Below are 20292 nucleotides of genomic sequence, written 5' to 3'. Positions count from 1 at the left end.
ACCTAACCCTATATATATATATATATATATATATATATATATATATATATATATATATATATATATATATATATATATATATATATATATATATATATATATTGAAATTTTGATTAACATTGTATGCAATAATATACGAGTTTGAATGATAGTGTAATACCTGATAAAAGAAATCTGAATAAAAAACTTTAGGCTATTGAAACCCCATCCACTTGGACAAACCGAGTGGTGCAATCCTTGTGAATAAATAATGAAACACTAAGTTTCAAATATTTTCTCAGCCAGATACAACAAATTACGTTGGAATGTTCATATATTCCAAGAGCTCTGATACCAAGGCCAGGGTTGGTATTTGGGAATAAACCAGGTAAGGTTGTGCTCTGATACCTAGTGTAAATAAACAACTTGTTGATGCTGTAGCAAAATCAGGAAAAAAAAACAGAGTATGAAACAAAGGAGAAAGAAAACAGGGGAGCTTTTGGGGGCAAAATTTTCTACTGTGTTTATTCAAAGTTTTCCACCTGATCTGAATGGTCGAATAAAGGATTAATACAAAGAAAGCTACAAACCTATAAACAAAGCAGTAAGACTTTGTTGGAACATGTTGTCCTAAGGTCGCCATAGAATGTCGATAAAAGATTTTGAATCATATTTTATCGTAAACGGCGGTCTATAATCGAGTTCATCATCCCAAATTTCTGAGGTATCTGTTGCTTGCATCTCACCACCTTTGCTTTTCCTAGGAACAAGCTCAGCTCCAACATAACTTTCTCTGTATGTGGAAACTGAAATCATATTGTAAGATGAATTTGAAAATGCGGTGTGTCTCAATGAACCAAAGGAAACATATCCTACATATGTCTTTGTTCCCTCATACTCAGGCTCTGTTGCTTCATTAGGCTCATGCATTATACGCCCAAATACAGAATCTTCATCTACCTCCTGCTTCATAATTATATTAATATCCGGTCCTTTTATTTTGGTGACAAGGCATACTAAGAACCCGCAAAAGTTGTACAAATCATCAGGAAGATGTAGTGTAAGTGTTGTCCCCCTAAACAGCCTACCCACAAACACCTTTGGAATCTGATGTTGAAGACTGATATTGATAAAATGATCTTCAATAGCATTTCCCTGCCATGGAATACACATGCATTATTATTCTTATGTTTTGGGTCTATATGATAAAGAATAAAGATTGAAACTGCAAAGGTATGTACAGCCAAACCTGGAGCATGGAGTCTAGTAATAAGTCACCATCACAGAGTTTGTTCTCCCCCTTAAGTGAGACATGCCACAACCATTTGCAATCTGAAATAAGTATAATACTTTCAAGTGATGTACAACCATCTGCTATAACAACAGCTATACTTGATGGCAGCTTTGACAATTCTACTAGTCCTTTGCAATAAGACACGTTGAGCAATTTGAGCCGAGGAAGTTGCAAGAGACTAAAATTTAAACGTGAAAAACTGTTTTCGCTTAGATTAAGTTCTTGCAAGTTGGGTAACTCACAAACAGCAGAGCTAATTTCTTCATCTCCCAAATTACAGTAGCTAAGATTCAAATTTCTCAAGTCCTTGGGAAAAAACCTCAACCCTATGTGTTTCATGTTGTTGTCACGTAAACAAGGCTTCATGTTGTTGTGAGGTAAAGAAGGCTCCTCTACACAACATTCTACACCAGGAAGATTGCTGCAACCACACCTCCAACAAATAACAAAAAATAAGTTTGGACAAGATTCTATGTAGGATGCAACTTCATTCCCACTGTCATCCAAATGAAGAAGTGGTAAATTCTCCATGTTCGGTTGGATCTCTGAGACCTTAAAAAGTTCAGGGCAGTCAAAGAATGTAAGGGTCTCGAGTTTCTTTACTCGGGTAATTGGTGGAAACATCTTAAGTCTCCAACAACTTCCTACAGATAAGAAAACAAGCCTCTCCAAACATCCCATCGATTGATGAATCTCTTCTAAATATGAACATCCAGCAAGCTTGAATGTTTCAAGATTTGGAAGTCCCTCAAAATCTGGTGTCATGATTAGGTTATCTAAATCCCAAAGTTCAATTGTCTTCAAATTTGGCAGCAACTGTTGCATACAAGTGGAAACAGATCAAAAATTAGGTACACACACACACACACACACACATATATATATATATATATATATATATATATATATAGAGAGAGAGAGAGAGAGAGAGAGAGAGCATAGAATGCGTCTCAGTTGCACACTATTTAATAAAATTAGACAAAAAGAACATCCGTAGATGGAAATCATTTTAGGTGTTCGTTTAATTACAATTTTAAAATCACTTAACAAAAAAAAATAATATAAGATTTTTTGATGCATATCAATGTTTTATATTGGTTACTAAACACCAAAAAAATAGATTTAGATTAAAACCTTACCCAGACAATGAGATGCTTTTTATTTTATTTAAAAAAAAAAAAAGAACAGCAAGATTTTTTGTGTTTATGTTAAGCAAAAGGGTATCTGCATGGAGGATGAGCTTTACGTAAATACAACGGGTTACAATGACTAATGTGTCAATATCATATCAAACAAGTTATATTTCACCAAGTTTATCGATAGTAACACAAAGTAGATTTACAAATTAAAGGTTCATGCTTTTAATACTATAACTAGTTGAAAAAATATAACTGAAGTTGCTTAATGACACCAACAATTAGTCAGGCTGAACATTCATCATCCACTTCGTTTTCATCTCTTAATTAGATAGAGAATAAGAATTACCTTATAACCCTCCCAAAGTTGTTTCTGCAAGCTGTTATATAATACTAGATGACGAAGTGTTCTTTGTGGAAAGTTGCTAAGCAATGGACTTGCAAGATCACCTTCCCATTCAATCCACCTAAGGTTCTTCGTGTTTGCAACAATCGGAGGAAGATGTTTATACCTTTGTAACTGACCCTTAGTACCGAATTCAAGTCTTATTGCTTCAATCATGTCTAGTTCCTGTGATAGAGGAACAAAATTGTGTCAGGGTTGGGTTACAAGTGTTTGTTTATACATGCATAATATATCATGAAAAACTAGCTTAACCATTACCGTTGTTGCATCCATAGAGCATATTTTCCAAACATCTTCCCTCTTCCAAACTCTACTATGCTTTTCAGGATTGTTAGGGTTTTCCCCTCTAACAATGTAGTGTCCCATTTCTTGCACCAGATCATGCATATCAAACCTTTCATTCGAAATGGTTATGAGAGCCTTTTGTATCAACACCTTCACTCCTATAACAGGATGAAAACCACAAGCATCAAGGCTCTTCATTGCACCATCTTCGGGATACCCCCTAAAAAAACATGCAATATCTAGGAACAGCTCTTTCTCAATTGGTTTAAGTCCATCGAAGCTGATTTTTAGCTTTCCAACAATATCAGTATCTGGGATCTCCTTCAGTCTCACTAATGTACTCTTCCACTCATTAATGTCTTTGTCACACAGAAATGAACCTAAAACTGTAAGTGCTAATGGAAGCCCACCAGCATAAGAGACCACCTTTCTTGAAAGATGCTCATAATCTACTACTGGTCTGTTATCCCGGGGTGCATGCTTGCAAAAGAGCTTAATGGCCTCATCACCGCTTAACAAGCTAATATTGTGTATGACATTTACTTTGTGGGCAGTTAATAAATGCTTATCTCGGGTTGTGATTATTATTCGGCTTCCTTCACCAAACCAATCATGTGATCCAGCTAATGCTTTCAGTTGGTCAAGGTTATCGACATCATCCAAAACAATCAAGACCTTTCTATGGCGAAACCTATTATTTATCAAGCATCTTCCTCCTCCAACTCTGTTTACTTCCATTTCTGAAAGAACTTTTTCTTTCAATTTTCCCAAACCATATCTGCCTGATTCCTCTCGAATATTTTCAACAAAGCAGCAACCATCAAACTTGCTACAAATTTCATCATAAATAGAATATGCAAGAGTAGTCTTACCACCACCTCCAACTCCCCATATTCCAACCATTCGAACACCACCTGACCCAATTTCTAACTCCAATTTCAAACCTTGCAAGCGAGCTGCCATTCCGATCAGGTTCTCATCTAAACTTGAAGTTACTGGCTGCAAACTCTGTGAAATTTCCAATACAATTTGTTTGATGCCTTTTGCTTCATGCCTACACATTGGATATACAAGCATAATTAACATATGATCACACTCACAAAAGATCATGTTCCATGAAAAAAATAAATTTCACACAGAGTCCTAATTACCCTTTATATTTCCCATCCAAAGAAAATTTGTAAAGTCAATATCACAAGTAGTTTGTAACAATTTTCTTGGGATAACTTTTAACTTGCCCAATAACATCTACTGAAAGTTTATACAAGTTTATATTCAGCTCTGATCAAGTGATGCAGTCAAAGCCTCACTGTTTATAAAGGTGATCAGCTTCATCAAGAATAATTACAACACTTGTACAAAAAGCTTATAAGGTACAAATATAAAAAAAATGCATTGTAGAGCACACGTATCTTAAGCATAATGATGCAAAAACACAGAAGAAATTACCCGTTCGCAATGTGTTGGGGTTCCCATCCAGAAATGTTACTTGCATCCACAAGTGCTTTTCTCCAAGATTCAACCTTGGTCTTCTTCTCCAACTCATGTTTGGCAAATGCTTCTCCGTATTTCCGTTTTTGTTTTCGTACTTCAGAGGGATCCACATCATAAAATATAGGCATAACAACTTGGCCTTTCGTATCCCTACATTTCATAATATGTGCAAGTTCATCCAGACACCAGGACGAATCGCCATAGTTTTTTGAAAATACGATGACGGCTATCTGTGATTCTTCAATAGCCTTCATAAGAGATGGGCGGATCGTTTCGCCTCGGGGAAGTGTTTCGTCATCCTTGTAAGTGTAGATACCTTCTTGTTCAAGAGCAGAGTAGAGATGACCCACAAAAGTATTTCGAGTGTCTTCTCCTCTAAAGCTAAGAAAAACATCGTACTTCCATGACTGAGAAGAAAAGACCAGGGCAGAAGGAGGAGATGATGATGATGCCATCGATGTGTTAATTTTTTGGGATAGAATGTAAGTGGTTTGAGCACCTCAATGAAAATAACTTTGTACAGAGAGATATGAGTTGCCAATAAAACCTAATATCATGTAGGAAAACATCGTCAGAACTCATAACTGAACAGATTACCATGTAAAAGAACTCATAACTAGTCCTTACATTTCCGTTTTCATTTTTTGGTCATAAAAACTCCTTTGAAAGTATAATACAAGTTCCAATTCTAAAGATAGGCATGAATTGACTTAGGTAACGTGGGTTAGTTTTTCGGTTTTTCCACAATCATATATACTAACTAAAGATTACTCTATATTCTAAAATGAGATTTTTCTTAAAAGAAGTGGAGGAAATATGCCTGCAAAAGCAAACTTTAGCAAACTCCCTTTCTGAATAAAAGTAATTTATAAATATAGTATATCATTCCATTCCCCGAAGGAATGAAAAAAAAAACACCCCTCCCCCATGGAATGAAAATCATGAGAGAAGGAATTGCATTCCGTGAAAAATACTCCATTCCGGTCCTTGGTGGAATAAACATGATTTTTTGCATTCCATTATAATGCTCCGTTCCACCCCTCTTCGATTTCTGCATATGAAACACTTACTCAAGTTTTGGAGTTTGAACATTTAGCAACCAGACTACTTGCATTGTACATGACTACATTCTCACCCCAAATTTATTTCACCAGTTATGTTATTTGTCAACTAATTTATACCACAAAATTTCAGCATTTACTCCAAATACATAAATACCATTACTTGATTTAGCTGGAGTGTTTCTTTTTAACTTAACGGACTTAATTCCTAAAATACTTAGTGTTTTAGCTATATATGGTTGTTCTGTTTTTACTTAATGTTAACAAAATGCCCTAGTGGGTTATGTTATGCAAAGGGTATACTTAACGTTAAGTCATGATTTTATATTTAATTTTCCTGAATTGCCCTTATTTTCTCCAATGAAAATTACATTGATATCAAAAACCATGAGTAATGAGGTACATTTTTATGCTAATATATTGATTTGTTCACTATTATGTGTAAATATTATACAAAATTCATGTGCTCACAATTTTTGGTTTTCCATTAATGTTATATAGCGAAAACTACAATAAAGTCCCCACATATTGGTCTCATAATCGATTTAGTTCCTATATATTTTTTTATTTAATTAAGTCCTAAATACAGGTAATCGTATTCAATTTAACCATTTGACTGGTCAACAGGTCATCCAACTTTCAAAAATTACATTATTGGCCCAGATTTCAAAATTTATTACAAATTTGGTCCAAAATTTACACTTTTGGCCTAGATTTTAACTTTTGTTACAAATTTGGTCGAAACTTTACCCTTTTTGCCCAAATTTAAGAATTTTATTATGAATTCATCCTAACTTTAGTTTTTTTACAACTTTTTTTTTTTAAAGAATTGTTTCTAATATGTTTTTTCTTTATAAAATCATATTTATAAAAAAACGTATTTTATATATATATATATATATATATATAGGTTTTATGGAAAACAGAAAATCATAAAAATGCATAAAAAATACTTAGAGATCACAAAACTTTTTTTTGAAAAAATCGCACCTTTTAACACAAAATCGCTAAAAAAAATTTACAAAAAAAAAATTGATTTTTTGTTTTTTTTTTTCAGCGAGTTTTTTAAAAAAGCTACGATTTTTTCATGTGTAAAGTCAAAAAAAAGTTTTGTGATGTCTAGGTATTTTTTTATGCATTTTTATGATTTTTAGGGTTTTTTTGTTTTCCATATAACTCTTCCTTATATATATATATATATATATATATATATATATATATATATATATATATATATATATATATATATATATATTTATAACTAGATACTTCATATACAATAAAGTTTTTAAAAAAAGTTATTATATAGAACATATAAGATTTTTATGTGAAAATATGTTTTTTTGTATAAATCTGATTTTATAAAGAAAAAACATATTAGAAACAATTCTTTAAAAAAAAAAGTTGTAAAAAAACTAAAGTTAGGATGAATTCATAATAAAATTCTTAAATTTGGGCAAAAAGGGTAAAGTTTCGACCAAATTTGTAACAAAATTTAAAATCTAGGCCAAAAGTGTAAATTTTGGACCAAATTTGTAATAAATTTTGAAATCTAGGCCAAAAATATAATTTTTGAAAGTTGGATGACTTGTTGACCAGGTCAAAGGATTAAATTGAATACAATTACCGGTATTTAGGACTTAATTGAATAAAAAAAATATATAGGGATTAAATCGATTATGAGGCCAATATGTAAGGACTTTATTGCAGTTTTCTCATATTATATATGAAAATAGTTGTTTGAATTTAATTTTATTATTTGAATTTTTTTAAACTTATGTTCAATTTAAGTTAATAATCATGTTAATTAAAAAAAAATTAAAATTTTAATGTGAAAATATACCGTTTTAATTTATAATGGTTATTAGATAAATGGTCATTTGTTATTTGTCAAATTTAAACATGAGGGTAAAATAGTCATTTATTTAAATTCAGACAATACTTCTCATGAATCCGATCTAATCATCAACTCACATGTTAGTTCAATTAAATAGCAATATCTACACAAGGTTCCCTTCAATATAAAATTTTTGGTCATTTAAGAATTTATATAGTGAGATAAATTCCCATTTCCCACCATGATTAACCGCTTACATCCCAATGTTTTACATCAAATATCAATAGGTTTAAAAGTATGGAAACATGCCTCAAGGAGAACCGAGGCATAAGCCTCAAGGAGAAATAATAAAATAATTATAAAATATTATAATAAAACCCATAGAAAACAATACAAAATTCCATATCGAGTTTAGAAATCGATAATTAATGCCAATTTCACATAATTCTAAAATATTATAATCTTAATTAAAACATAATAATATTTTATGTTTTTAACACATAGAAGCAGATTAATAAGTAGCAAAAAAGTAGCACTCACTCTGACCACTAGACAGTAACAATAATAGTTAAAATTTAAACAAATTATACACAATAGTGGTAGCAGACTAGCAGTATGAAAAAAAAAATCATAAAAATAGCAAACAACGTATAAAAGAAGAGTGCTTTTGCCTAGAGTATCTTAGTTAATAATTTGTTTTTATTGCACTCGAAGTTCAAATCCCAATGATTCCCTTCTCTTGTGTAAAGAAAGTTGACAACTTTGGTACAAACCAATAATAGTGTCATTACATGCCCATCATTTACCTTGTCTACAAACAGCTTTCCTGTTCATGCTAAAGGTACACTACTACGTACACAGTACACACCATGATTCAATTGAAATCATCTTACATAGTTTCTTAGTTTAACAGACTATTGGTGCTTAGATTTCATTCTCTTTGGATCACAAAAGAAATGTTCACATTTATAATTTTGATGTCAACAATTGTCTTAGCTAGTAGTATAATAGGACATATATAGCCTTAAAGACTTCTTCATTATGTCATTATATTATAACTTTCACAATCATACCATCTACTAAAATTCACACTCATAATCATCATTTCTGTATCACTGGATAAACATACTTTTCACAATGCTTATGTTTACAAACTTTTGCTTTCTTATGAACACCTGTAACTTGTATCCGATAACTTGAAGTTACATGGAAGTATTGCTGATGATCCTACTTGCTTCAGCCTCCCAAAACAATTGGTAATCAGTAAATGACTAGTATCTTGATCCAATTATAAAGTTATGTACTAATTATGAATTTCCCAAGTGTTTGGTGCTTAAACCTAGTAATACTCGAATTCAAATAGTGCCAAGCGTAACTTGGATTTGCTGAACAAATAAAGGCACAACCCACCAACTCCCTGTTCGACTTTATTTTTGTATCCACAACACATACGCACATCATTAGACTCATTCTACTCCAAATTCCATTCGTTTATAGCATTCACAACAGCATACTTACTCCACAAATTGTTAATTTGCCCATCTAACTACAGTAATTCAAAGACTTCACTACTTCAACTAAACTAGGTCAAAATTCGATTCTCACATTCTGATCGACATATTTGAATTCACTGATAAAGTTTACTCAATAACTTATATAAAACTTCATTAACTCTTCCATTTATTTCTTGGTAATTTATAGCTCATCAATTTACCAGTTTGAGGAATGTACCTCAAATTCACAGCAACACCAATCTTTACCAGACACGCCTTTCTGAGCTGTTTTCTTTGCAAGCTTATACTTCGATTTCCATAGATTTCTTCTTTCAATGTGGACCGATTTGAGGAGGTGGTTACCTTTCCTCAACAGTTGATTTTTTTCTATGAAGTCTTAGGATTGATGAACGAGGGAGTGAAATTATGAGAAAGTAACTAAAATCTCATTATATATTTACTCAAGTTGAGAGTTTCATTATTAGCCATCACACTTCTACACAACGTCACCTTCAGACCCTTAATATATCGAGAAAATCACAAAAATACAAAAACTAGATAAAAAAGTTTTAACAAAATATTTTATTTACATAAACGACCTCACATTTTGTTATGGTATCATGTATAATCACATTTTGCTATGAATTTCACTTTTTGATGATTCCTTACCATAAAATAAGTAATAATTTATGAAAATCATGCATGTTTTCATAAATTGCGAAATTTATATGATTTTTCATCGAATTTCTTTATAAAGACATTTTGCGATGCGGAGAATAGTAAAAGTAATTTTTCACAGCAAAAAGTTATATCATAGTGATCTTTATTCCCATCAGCTCTACATCTACTCAAAAAGCAAATATTCATAAACAAACAAAATAATCGAGATAGATTGTCACTTTTTAGATGATGCAAGTATCGATGGCTTGATAGCTCTAGCTTATGGGTATAAGGTATACTTCGACTCAGGGCGGACACTTGCATTTCCGAAGGTACAATTTATTAACTTTAGACCCTAAAATTAATAATATGTACAAAAAGACCCACTTTAGGATGGTAAAATAAACAAAAGATGAGTTTATACTTGAAAGAATTCTCAATATCGACAAAATCATGAATATTATCAAAAACTTTATTACATACTTATTATATAAAATGATTGACCGATTTCCAAAAGGTTTTGCTTGATTAAAGAAAGGGCACTTTTAAAAATAAAAAATAAAAAATAATACATATACCCTTCTCTTTTTGTCGAACGAAGGGGCAAGGACTCTTACTTAATTAATAAGTTAGAAAAAAACTTTGAGAAAACTTCATAAATAATCCTTATGCTTTCCAAAAACGGTCATATATTCCTTAAGTTTAAAAAACCTCGTAGATGGTCCTTATGGTTTCAAAACTTTTAACAAAAGGTCTTTATTGCTCACTCCGTCAAATTTTGTCCGTTAGCGGAGGTTATTTCCATCATTTGCCTACCACAATGAGTGAAGTTATGTCTTACTCCTTCCGTCCCAAAATTATAATTCATCTTTCTTTTTTATTTGTCCCAAAATAATAGTCCACTTCTAAAAATGAATAACATTTTTACCAAAATACTCCTTATTATTACTTAACCAACTAAACATTAAATGCAAACTAAGGACAAAACTCTCATTTTATTATATAAAGTTAGTGGTAATTATGTTTTCCTTAATTTGTATGTTTTTTTGTCTGTAGACAATAATTTTGGACAGGGAGGAGTATTATATATATATATATATATATATATATATATATATATATAAAGGGTCTATCTCTCTCTCACAAACACGCTCTCCAGATCATCAGCCTTATGCCTTCATCTGCACGAGTCAAAACACAAAACCAAGCTTCCTTCCATCCCTCATACACTACTACGTATCAATCTATCAATCGGATTCCAACGCTCTTTCACATAGATCCAAACATCTCCTCTCCATTCCTTCTCAAACATTACTCATCGTCATTCTCAATTAGGGGTGTGCAAAAAAACTGCAAAACCGAAAAAAAAAAAAAAAAAAAAAAAAAAAAAAAAAAAAACGAGCTGATTCGACCAATCCAAAACCGAACAAATCGAAACCAAAATAAACTGAAATAGAAAAAAAAAACCAAAACCGAAAAAACCGACTATCTACTGGACGGTATCGGTTTGAATATGTCGGTATCCGCGGATGCCTAAACCGAACCGTTTATATATATATATATATATATATATATATATATATATATATATATATATATATATATATATATATATATATATATATATATGGGAAAAGTGAATATATCCTTAAAGATATATAAGTTTAGATACCCAAACACACCATAATACGTCGTTTTGTTTGATATATGTATTATAATGTTCTAAAACTTCAACCCTAACTTGATTTATTTTCAAGATTTTCAAATTTTCACTGTTATCTTTCTCTTACATCACATCTTTTTGCCGAAACACCTACTAGGCTATATATATTATAGTTGAAAATGAAAATTATGTAAAAGGAAGATAAATGTGTAATTTATAAAAATCATGAAATTAAATCAGGTTAGAAGTTAAATTATAAAAACATTCGATAATTAGAATGTATTATATGATAAAAAACGACATAGTATGGTGAGTTTGGATACTTAAACTTATATATATATATATATATATATATATATATATATATATATATATATATATATATATATATATATATATATATATAATATTATTCAAATATTATTTTCATTGATTTTGAAGGATTATTTCAAGAGTGAAGGATCGATGCAAAAAATAGTAAATAAATAGATAGTATTATTGTTATAGTCACAAAACATAATAAAATATTAAATTTCTTGTATGTAATTTTTTTAGTCCATGTATGTAATTTATTTGCATGGATAGGTTGATTGACAAAGAAAAAAGGGTTTTTGACACTGTAGCACATCAATGTTTTGTCAAATTGCACATTTAGTCATTAAAGTTTATTTTGTGCTCAATTGATCCTTAATGTTAGTAAATACCGGCTAATTAAATGAATGAGAGCAAATATAACCGGTTTAAGGGTCATCGCTGACGTGTATTGGCTTATGTGGACAAGCATTTGACCATGTCATCTTTAACGTGGAAACCTTCCTTAATCGAACCTTATATTGAACAATTGAGGATACATTGTTACCCCAAATTAGGTCAGTGCCTCCCTCCCGATACTCTACACTCAATCGATATAACCAGAACAATGTATACCTCTTCCAGTCGATCAATCAACCTCCTGCTTGTCGGAAACCTTCGTGATGATGACCCCTGTCCACCTTGCGATTGTCAAGATGCAATAAGCGTAGAAAGGACTGCCTGTACCGACGATAATGTAGCTCGCAGGTTTTGGAACTGCAAAAACTCTTTGGTGAGTATTCCTTTTGTTTACTTACACCGTATTTGTTATTTTGAGCTGGAAATGTACACATTTTCATTAATTGCAACCCTAACCCTAACTCTAGCTTTCCCTTTTAATCAGTCAGTTGAAGGTCCAAAATGCAAGTTCTTTATGTGGAAAGACAAAGAAATGGAGGAGGGTTACTACAAAGAACAGCTTCGCAAGATGAGGTTTGAGCTAAAAAGGAAAGAAGAGTTTAGTGAAGTTTCGAAGGTTCAAAAGAAGTTGGTTAAGCTGCAGCAAGTTATGGAAGCAGATAAGCAAGTGTTTGAGACACAGTTGATGGAGTTGACGAAGCAAAACAGAATATTGAAGTGTGGGATCTTTGTTATGGTAATTGTAGTCATTGCCATGTGGTTGAAATGGACTTGAAAAGTGCAGCAGATCAAATAGGTGTTTATGGTTGATGGTATATAATTCCAACCAGTTTTTTGGAAAGTGTATGGGTGGATGTTAAAAGTTATTTGCTTTTTTGGGAAGTGTATGGGTGTATGGGTGTATGGGTACATGGTCATGGTTAGATCCTAGTTGTAATGTATAGTCAGGTTTTTGGTTGAATGCTTGTTTGATCAGTGTGTGTATGGGATGTTAGATGTAATGGAATGTAGATGTAATGGGATGGCAGTGCATGGGATCAATTGTAATGACTTTGTGTTGATTTAATGAATGATATGAAAGATCCTATTTTTGATATACCTTGCTGAATTTTATAATATGCATGTGCTCCTTTTAAAAATTAAAGTGTGGGTACCACATTGTCGGCCATAAGGAACTCACTTGGTCCATTTAAAAGTGCATTGTGTTTAGAGTTCTGTGCAGGGGTATATATGGAAAAGTAAGGGTTAGTAAGGGTATATGGACCACTGACCACACGTGGTATATAAGGACATAATCAATCATAATTTTAAATTTTAAATTATCTATATATGCAAACATATTCCCTTGCCATGCAGTTTAACCGGACAAGTCCTTGCCATGCATGCAACTTTAAATTAACACAACAAAAAGCTCAAAATAACAATCAACTTAAGTAACACAAAATACACATCACATAAACCAACATAGTTTCATACAAACTAGCAGAGTTAATAGCAGTTTCATAAAAACAACAACAATACACCAAAACACATCATTTCACACTACACACCATGTTCATATCACATAAACCAACACTTAGGTGCTGTTTGTTTTTCTGAAGCCAAAATGTTTGCAGTCTGCGGACCACATCTGCAAACCTCTGCAACAGAAGAGGCGAACCAAACGTCTGTAGTCTGCAATAAGAAGACTGTTTGTTTTTTAACATCTGCAGGCTGCTGAAATAAAGTGAATTTTAAATAAAATGATTTTACAAACTTAAAATGAAATTTCAATACCAAAATTTTAATAATAATAGTCTTATAAAATTCATGCAACCAAATTAGTCAATAGTCTAATAACATTGAAAATAAAATTCATGCAACCAAATTAGTCATACAATAAAAAAAATTAGTTTTACAATAACAATTTTATTTAAAACAATTCAATCTATATTGTGCATCAACTGATTAGCAATTTCATCCCATAACTGAGTCATATATTCGCGGTCTGCTGCAATACCATGTGTTGGAATCTCGTCTTCATCATCATCAACGGCCACATTGTTATTCCGAAATGAGACATTGGGTTCATCGTATCGTGCGAAATACTCATCACTCAGTCCTTCTCTCCTTATAAAATTATGAAGCGCGAAGCATGCCATGGCAATGTTTCTTTGTGTCACAAATGGGAATGGTGCCATCCTCTTCAATATAGGGAAGCGTGCTTTCAAAACACCAAAAGCACGCTCAATGACATTCCGAAGTTTTGCATGTCCATGGTTAAATTTTTCCTTATTGGTCAATGCACGTCTTTGACGAAAATCTCCAAGCCAATACCTCACATTACGATAAGGGGCCATAAATCCTCGAGTGTGTGCATACGCGGCATCACAAAGATAATACTTGTCTGTAAAAAATGCAAAACACTAATCAATTTTCAAACTAAGATAAGAGTATTTAAAAAAACAAAAACTTACCGGGTGGTGGAAACGGGAATGATGTTTGTGGATCGGTTATTGCTTTTGATAATATTCTAGAGTCATGTGCTACCTCTTCCCACCCGGCCACAACAAATGTAAACATCATATTGAAGTCACAAATTGCCAATACGTTTTGGTAGCAATCTCCCTTTCCCCTACTTCTATATAAGTCTTGTTTCTTAGCAAGGACAACAGCATGTATCAAAGTGCCATCAAGTGCACCAACCGCCCATTTGAAAATCCGTCGTAGCCTCCTATTATGTCCTGGAATGTTTGGATTCGGATTAAAAGAAGTTGGTACTATAACATCTTGTGCGAAAAACATCATTTTGTCCAACACTTCATAAAAAAATTTATGAATTGTTTGCTTCGAGTGTTGAAATCTCCGCTTGATAATCACGTAACGTTGATTATGGCCAATCATCATAAAAAACATAGCCATCTTTTCCTCAACCGATACGTGTTTGCTGTCCTTTAATGAGTAATTCGCACTAAAATGAGCACATAGTCGTACAAAAGAGTCACAGGACATGCGTAGTACTTCAACACATTGTAAACGATTACGATGTAACAACTCCAATGTGTATTCATGTCCCGTCATTTCCAAATCATTATCCCGCAATCGTTTCACACCTCTCTTCCAAAAATAACGGATGTACAGATACATAAGAATTACGAGAAGCAACTTTTGATCGTGATCCATTATGAACCTAAAATCAACAAAGTAGAACTTTAAAAAACATTACATTAATCATATTTCAAGTAGCAAAAAAGCATTACATAAACCATATTTCAAGTAGCAAAAAAGCATTACATAAACCATATTTCAAGTAGCAAAAAAACATTACTTAAACCATATTTCAAGTACCAAAACAACATTAGGTAAACCAGATTCCAAGTAGCAAAGTAACAAAAAATAGTTCCAACAAAGACAAAAATACCTAACAAAATAGTTCCAACAAATGCAAAAAGACCTAACAAATAGTTTCAGCACTAGAAAAATCAATGGACAATCTTTCCATCCTTCAAAACTCCTAAACTTGTACCCATCATCTCAAGCCATCCTCGTAATATCTCGGGAACATCAGGCAAATGCATCCACATCTCTCTCATGTTCATGGTCCCTCCGAAAATATGATATGCAACAAAGCGTAAAGAATCTGTAGGGCCTAATTGAAGCACCTCTAACTTCTCTAAACATTGAGGGATTGTATACCCTTTAGTCAAACTTTGTAGAGCTTTTTTCATTTCTAATGCTAATTCGTCAGCAGTAATAGAAGTTCCATCAGGTGAAGAAGCTGATGGTGAAGCACATGGAGGTATAGGAGTTGAGGGTTTAGCCCTTTTGTTGGGGTTACCAGATGGTGAAGCAATATATGGTGAAGCAGCAGAAGGTGAAGCTACAGAAGGTGAAGCAGCAGAAGGTGAAGCAGCAGAAGGTGGTGGCTCATGGTGGGAAGTGTCATCACCATCATCATCTATTACACGAAAAGGGGTGGCGGTAATATGAAGTGGTGGAACACGACAAGAGGATGCTTCAGCTACTGATGATGATTGGGTTGAGTAACTCCTATAATTACCAGTGGCACTATTTCCATCAAAAAGACGTGCACAAAGATCTGGAAAAGGCAGTGGAATTGTTCTCAATGAAGCAGCCTTCGGATGCCCTTAAACCCAAATGTAACAAAAAATAGTATAAGACTATTTAGCAACTTCAAGCGTAAATGTATAATATGTGTATATATACCTTCTTAAAGTCATCCCACTCCTCGGTTGTTAAGTTAAAAGTGTTTGTTTGAGAGTTGTATATGTTACCAGTTTTGTTTTTTAAATACACCCATCCTGTGTATTTGGCTTTCAGATTGTCATATGCGTTTTTCATTTGCTTTTGAGTCAACTCAAACCCAAATTTCTCCTTAAGAACTCTTCCAAGCCTTATCCATGAATCTTTTTGCAAACTCAATCCTTTTCTACCGACACTCTCTACTTCTTCAATACAAGTATCCAATAAGCATTTTAAATGCTCATTGGTCCATTGTTGTTTTTCTCCCATTTCTAATAAGCAATATATCATAGATAATAATAATTTAATAAGGTATTGTAGCATTCATAAGGTATTGCATATCATACACATTCAAACAAAAAAAATAACGATTTGAAACAATAAAGAGTATTTTCAAAACCAAATAACAATAAACAATCAACAACTAACATCATTATTTCATAAAGAGTGTTTTAAAGTGTGATTTTCCAAAAATAATCTTTAAATCTTGTATTTCATGAGAGAACAAAATATATTAAACGTGATGTACATTTTATGCGAGATAAAGTCACGAAGGGAGTTGTGAAAGTTATAAAAATATCCTCTCAAGAACAAGCACATATATATTTAGTTATTTGCCAAAATCCTTGATTATGTTTAACATTGGTATTTAATTGAAAATTTGAAGTTGTTATACAATTTTCCAAAAGTAAAATTTAGGGGATATTGAAATGGTAATGGTCAAATCCAATCTTATTTTTGAAATACATATATAAATAAAAGGAAAGTGACTTTGTCAGTTTGGTGAAGGTAATCTTTAGACGTGTTATAAATTCTAAGACTGGCCTAAAGTGGTCTATTGAGTCGATCCATATTGCTGACCCGGGGTATAAGACCTGTCTAATGTAATAATTTTATTTAAGGAATTTATAAAAATAGTAAAAATCGTTAATGTCTTTGCAATTTTTAGCCAAAAAGTAAGAGATTAACAATTGAGCAAAGAAATGAGAGGTAACCTGTGATTTAACCAAGACTAGTAGTACTACATTGAATCTAAAAATAACATTTATTTTCATACTTTTGAGTTCTTGGCTCTAGTTTTTCTGAAAGTGAAAAATGAAGCTGTTTGGATTTTTTTTGGAGGAAATCATAAATAATAGAGGTAAATCATAGGTGCTCTAGTTGTAAATGTGGATATACAAGTAATTGATGCATACAATTATTTTTGCTCCTGCACTACTTGTGAGACATAAACAGGAAAATATTGGCAAGACCCCTAATCATGTATTAAGCAGAAATCGTAATCTTTTATATATAAAAACCAAATTTGATCATGTATTAAGCAGAAATCGAAACTGATGGAATTGGTCATGGAGAATTTCATGTTGAAATTGAAAAAAAAACATAAGGCAAAAGGGCGAAACCTGTTGTTCGTCACAGGTTGTTCGTCGCAGGTTGTTCGTTGCAGGTGGGTAGATCGCAATGTCGGCCGGTCGACTGGTCGCCTGGTCGCTCGACGCCTTCAATCGGAGAGGATGCTCGTGACGGCGATCCTGATCGGTGGTGATGCTCGACGAATTGAAGATGGAGCAGTCAAAGGTTTGCTGGGTGGAGAAATATTGACCAGGTAAGAAAGCAACGATGGAGGCGGATAGAAAAGAGGGATGCGTTTTTTTTAGGTTAAAAACAATTCGCAGACGTGAGAAGAGGTTGGGCCAAGTCTGTGTGGTGAAGACCTCGCGCAGACATTTTTATGTCTACGCACTTTAGAAAAACAAACACACTGCAAACCTATAGGTCTGCGCCACGCAGACAAAAGAGCCCACGCAGATCTGCAGAGAAAAAACAAACAGCCTCTTAAAGTTATTCTAGAGTAACAAGTTTAGCTTCTGAATTCCCAGGTGCATCTACACCACCAACTTTCATGCCCAGCTTCAACTTGATATTCCTTTCAGATTTCTACCTCCTGATCATGTTCTTCAACAGGGTTGCAAGTGGTGTTTCTTTAGCCTCTTGTTCTTGCACATGAACATGACTAGGTTCTCCATTTGCTGATGCATCAAACTCCAAAGGAGTGAGTTCCACATCATCATAGTCTTGTTTCACATGCACCTCATTGACTGCTTCTCCACCATCATTTATTGCTCCTCCGTCATCATTTGTTGCTTGATCACCTTCATTCACTTCATCACCTTCATTCATTGCATTAGCTTGATTACCTTCATCATCCTCATTGAGTGCTTCAACTACACCCTGATTGACCAATATGAAACATTAATAGAAATTTAAAAAGAAATTGTAAAGATTAACCATTTAAATACTTATTTACCTGTTTTGTTTTTCTACTAGCTTTGGTTTTAGGAGGCCTTGTTAAAGTACAAGCTCTTTTGTTGTGTCCTTCAATATTACAAAGGCTACATTTTTGTTTTTTGCCAGCCTTGGATACGTTCACTTGCTCCTTACCTTTGTTGTGTGTTTGGGTAGTTTTCTTTGATTTTTTACTTGACTGGTTTGGGGTTTCTGTTGCATCCATTTTCCTTTTAGTTGCAGGTCTCTCAGGCATAGTTCTACGAACAAGATGTAAAGGTGGGGTGTAATCAGTTGCAGGCCACAAATTACTTCCATTCATAGGTGCTAACCTAAACTTGTATGCCTTCATGTAAGTGATGCTACTAAAATTTTTGTCCACATATGACACTACATCCTTATTAATAAAACTAATAGCTGCAATAGAATGGACACAACCGATTCCATTAAGCTGCCAAAGCCTGCATGAGCAAGTTCTTTCTTCAAGATCCACTTCATAAGCATTTGTAGTTCCTCTTACTTCAAACTAATTTAGTCCACTAGGTAAGACTTGTTAAGGTCTTAGACCCTTCTTAATATCATTCACTATTTCTCTAATTATTGGACAAATTTGCTTGCCCCATCCTAGACCCTTGCATTTCTTCTTGAACACCCTCTCCATCATATACATCCTCAACTCCTCTAGCATGGTGATAATTGGTTTCTTCCTAGCATCAACAATCACAACATTAAAACTTTCTGGCATTCCATTCTCCACAGCATTACAACATCTTCCTGGTTGGAAGTAGGCCCTTGACCATGTTTTAGGGTCTTTGTCCATCAGATACTGATGAGCACTTGGGTCTAGCACTTTAAGCTCTTTCATGGTAACCTTAAAATCTACCTTTGTTGTTGCTTTACATGCCTTCTAGAATATGCTTTCATATTGGGCACCACTATACCTTTTCCTAAGGTTTTGGCTAATATGCTTGGCACACTACCTATACTCTACATATGGAAGGAGTTCTTTCACAGCCTCAATCAAACCCTGTTAACAACTTCCAAATATAGTGAATAAGGATGCAAATAGATAGGAAAATTAATTACAACCAATTAAATTACCTTGTGTTGATCCGATATTACATTGTATCCATAGCCCAAGTTAAGTCCCAAGTCATCAATGAGTAAATCCAAAAACCACCTCCAATTTTCCTTATTCTCCACACATACTATTGCCCATGCAATAAGATAAATCCCATTGTTTGCATCCCTTCCAACAACACATAATAACTCCCCTTTGCAGATCCCTTTAAGGAAACAACCATCTAAACCTATTATCTTCCTGCATCCCTCCTTCCACCCCTTCTTCAATGCATCAAAAGCAAACATAGAACTTACTAAAGTAGTTCTTCCCATCTGGCATATGATTTACATAAAGCTTCACAGTGCTACCTGGATTTGATCTCCTAATCTCTTCTGCATACGACCATAACTTTGCATAATGTTCAACTAGGGTACCATCTATTAGTTGGAGTGCATATTTCTTAGCTCTCCTGCATCGACCAACACTAACATGAATACCAAACTTCTGTGACACGGTTGTTCTTAGCTTTCTAACACTCATCTTTTGTCTAACTAAGAACTCTCTTGTATAATGACTCCCTATCCAAGCATAAGTGACCATGGACCCTAACTTGTAGTTCCTTGCACATTTGTGGACTGAATTTAAAGACTTAATTTAGAAGCTTGATTCATCACTCATCCAA

The 20292-nt window shown here is 33.3% G+C and overlaps 1 protein-coding gene across 4 annotated transcripts; it reads right to left on the bottom strand.

Moving 5' to 3' along the window:
- Window positions 1–196: 196 nt before the first annotated feature.
- Window positions 197–9396, bottom strand: LOC145065418 (TMV resistance protein N-like). Of its 4 annotated transcripts, none has more exons than XM_079012410.1 (7): window positions 9224–9396; window positions 4550–5141; window positions 3074–4154; window positions 2759–2980; window positions 1229–2089; window positions 570–1134; window positions 197–387 (listed from the first exon to the last, which is right to left on the bottom strand). In XM_079012410.1, the coding sequence occupies exons 2-6, from the start codon at window positions 5047–5049 to the stop codon at window positions 610–612; spliced, it is 3189 nt and encodes a 1062-aa protein (XP_078868536.1). In that variant the 5' UTR covers window positions 5050–5141; window positions 9224–9396; the 3' UTR covers window positions 197–387; window positions 570–609. The 4 variants fall into 4 exon arrangements, with proteins under 4 accessions (XP_078868536.1, XP_078868535.1, XP_078868534.1 ...); XM_079012409.1 differs by lacking the exon at window positions 197–387 and adding an exon at window positions 5222–5645 and having other exon boundaries at window positions 459–1134; XM_079012411.1 differs by lacking the exon at window positions 197–387 and having other exon boundaries at window positions 610–772; window positions 856–1134.
- Between the last annotated feature and the right edge of the window lie 10896 nt (window positions 9397–20292).

This window comes from Lactuca serriola, chromosome 8, assembly GCF_051521515.1.
Source record: "Lactuca serriola cultivar US96UC23 chromosome 8, Lser_US96UC23_V15, whole genome shotgun sequence".
In the NCBI taxonomy this organism is placed as follows: Eukaryota; Viridiplantae; Streptophyta; class Magnoliopsida; order Asterales; family Asteraceae; genus Lactuca; species Lactuca serriola.
Note: the sequence above shows the minus strand (reverse complement) of the source record. Positions and strands in the feature narration are given on the sequence as shown.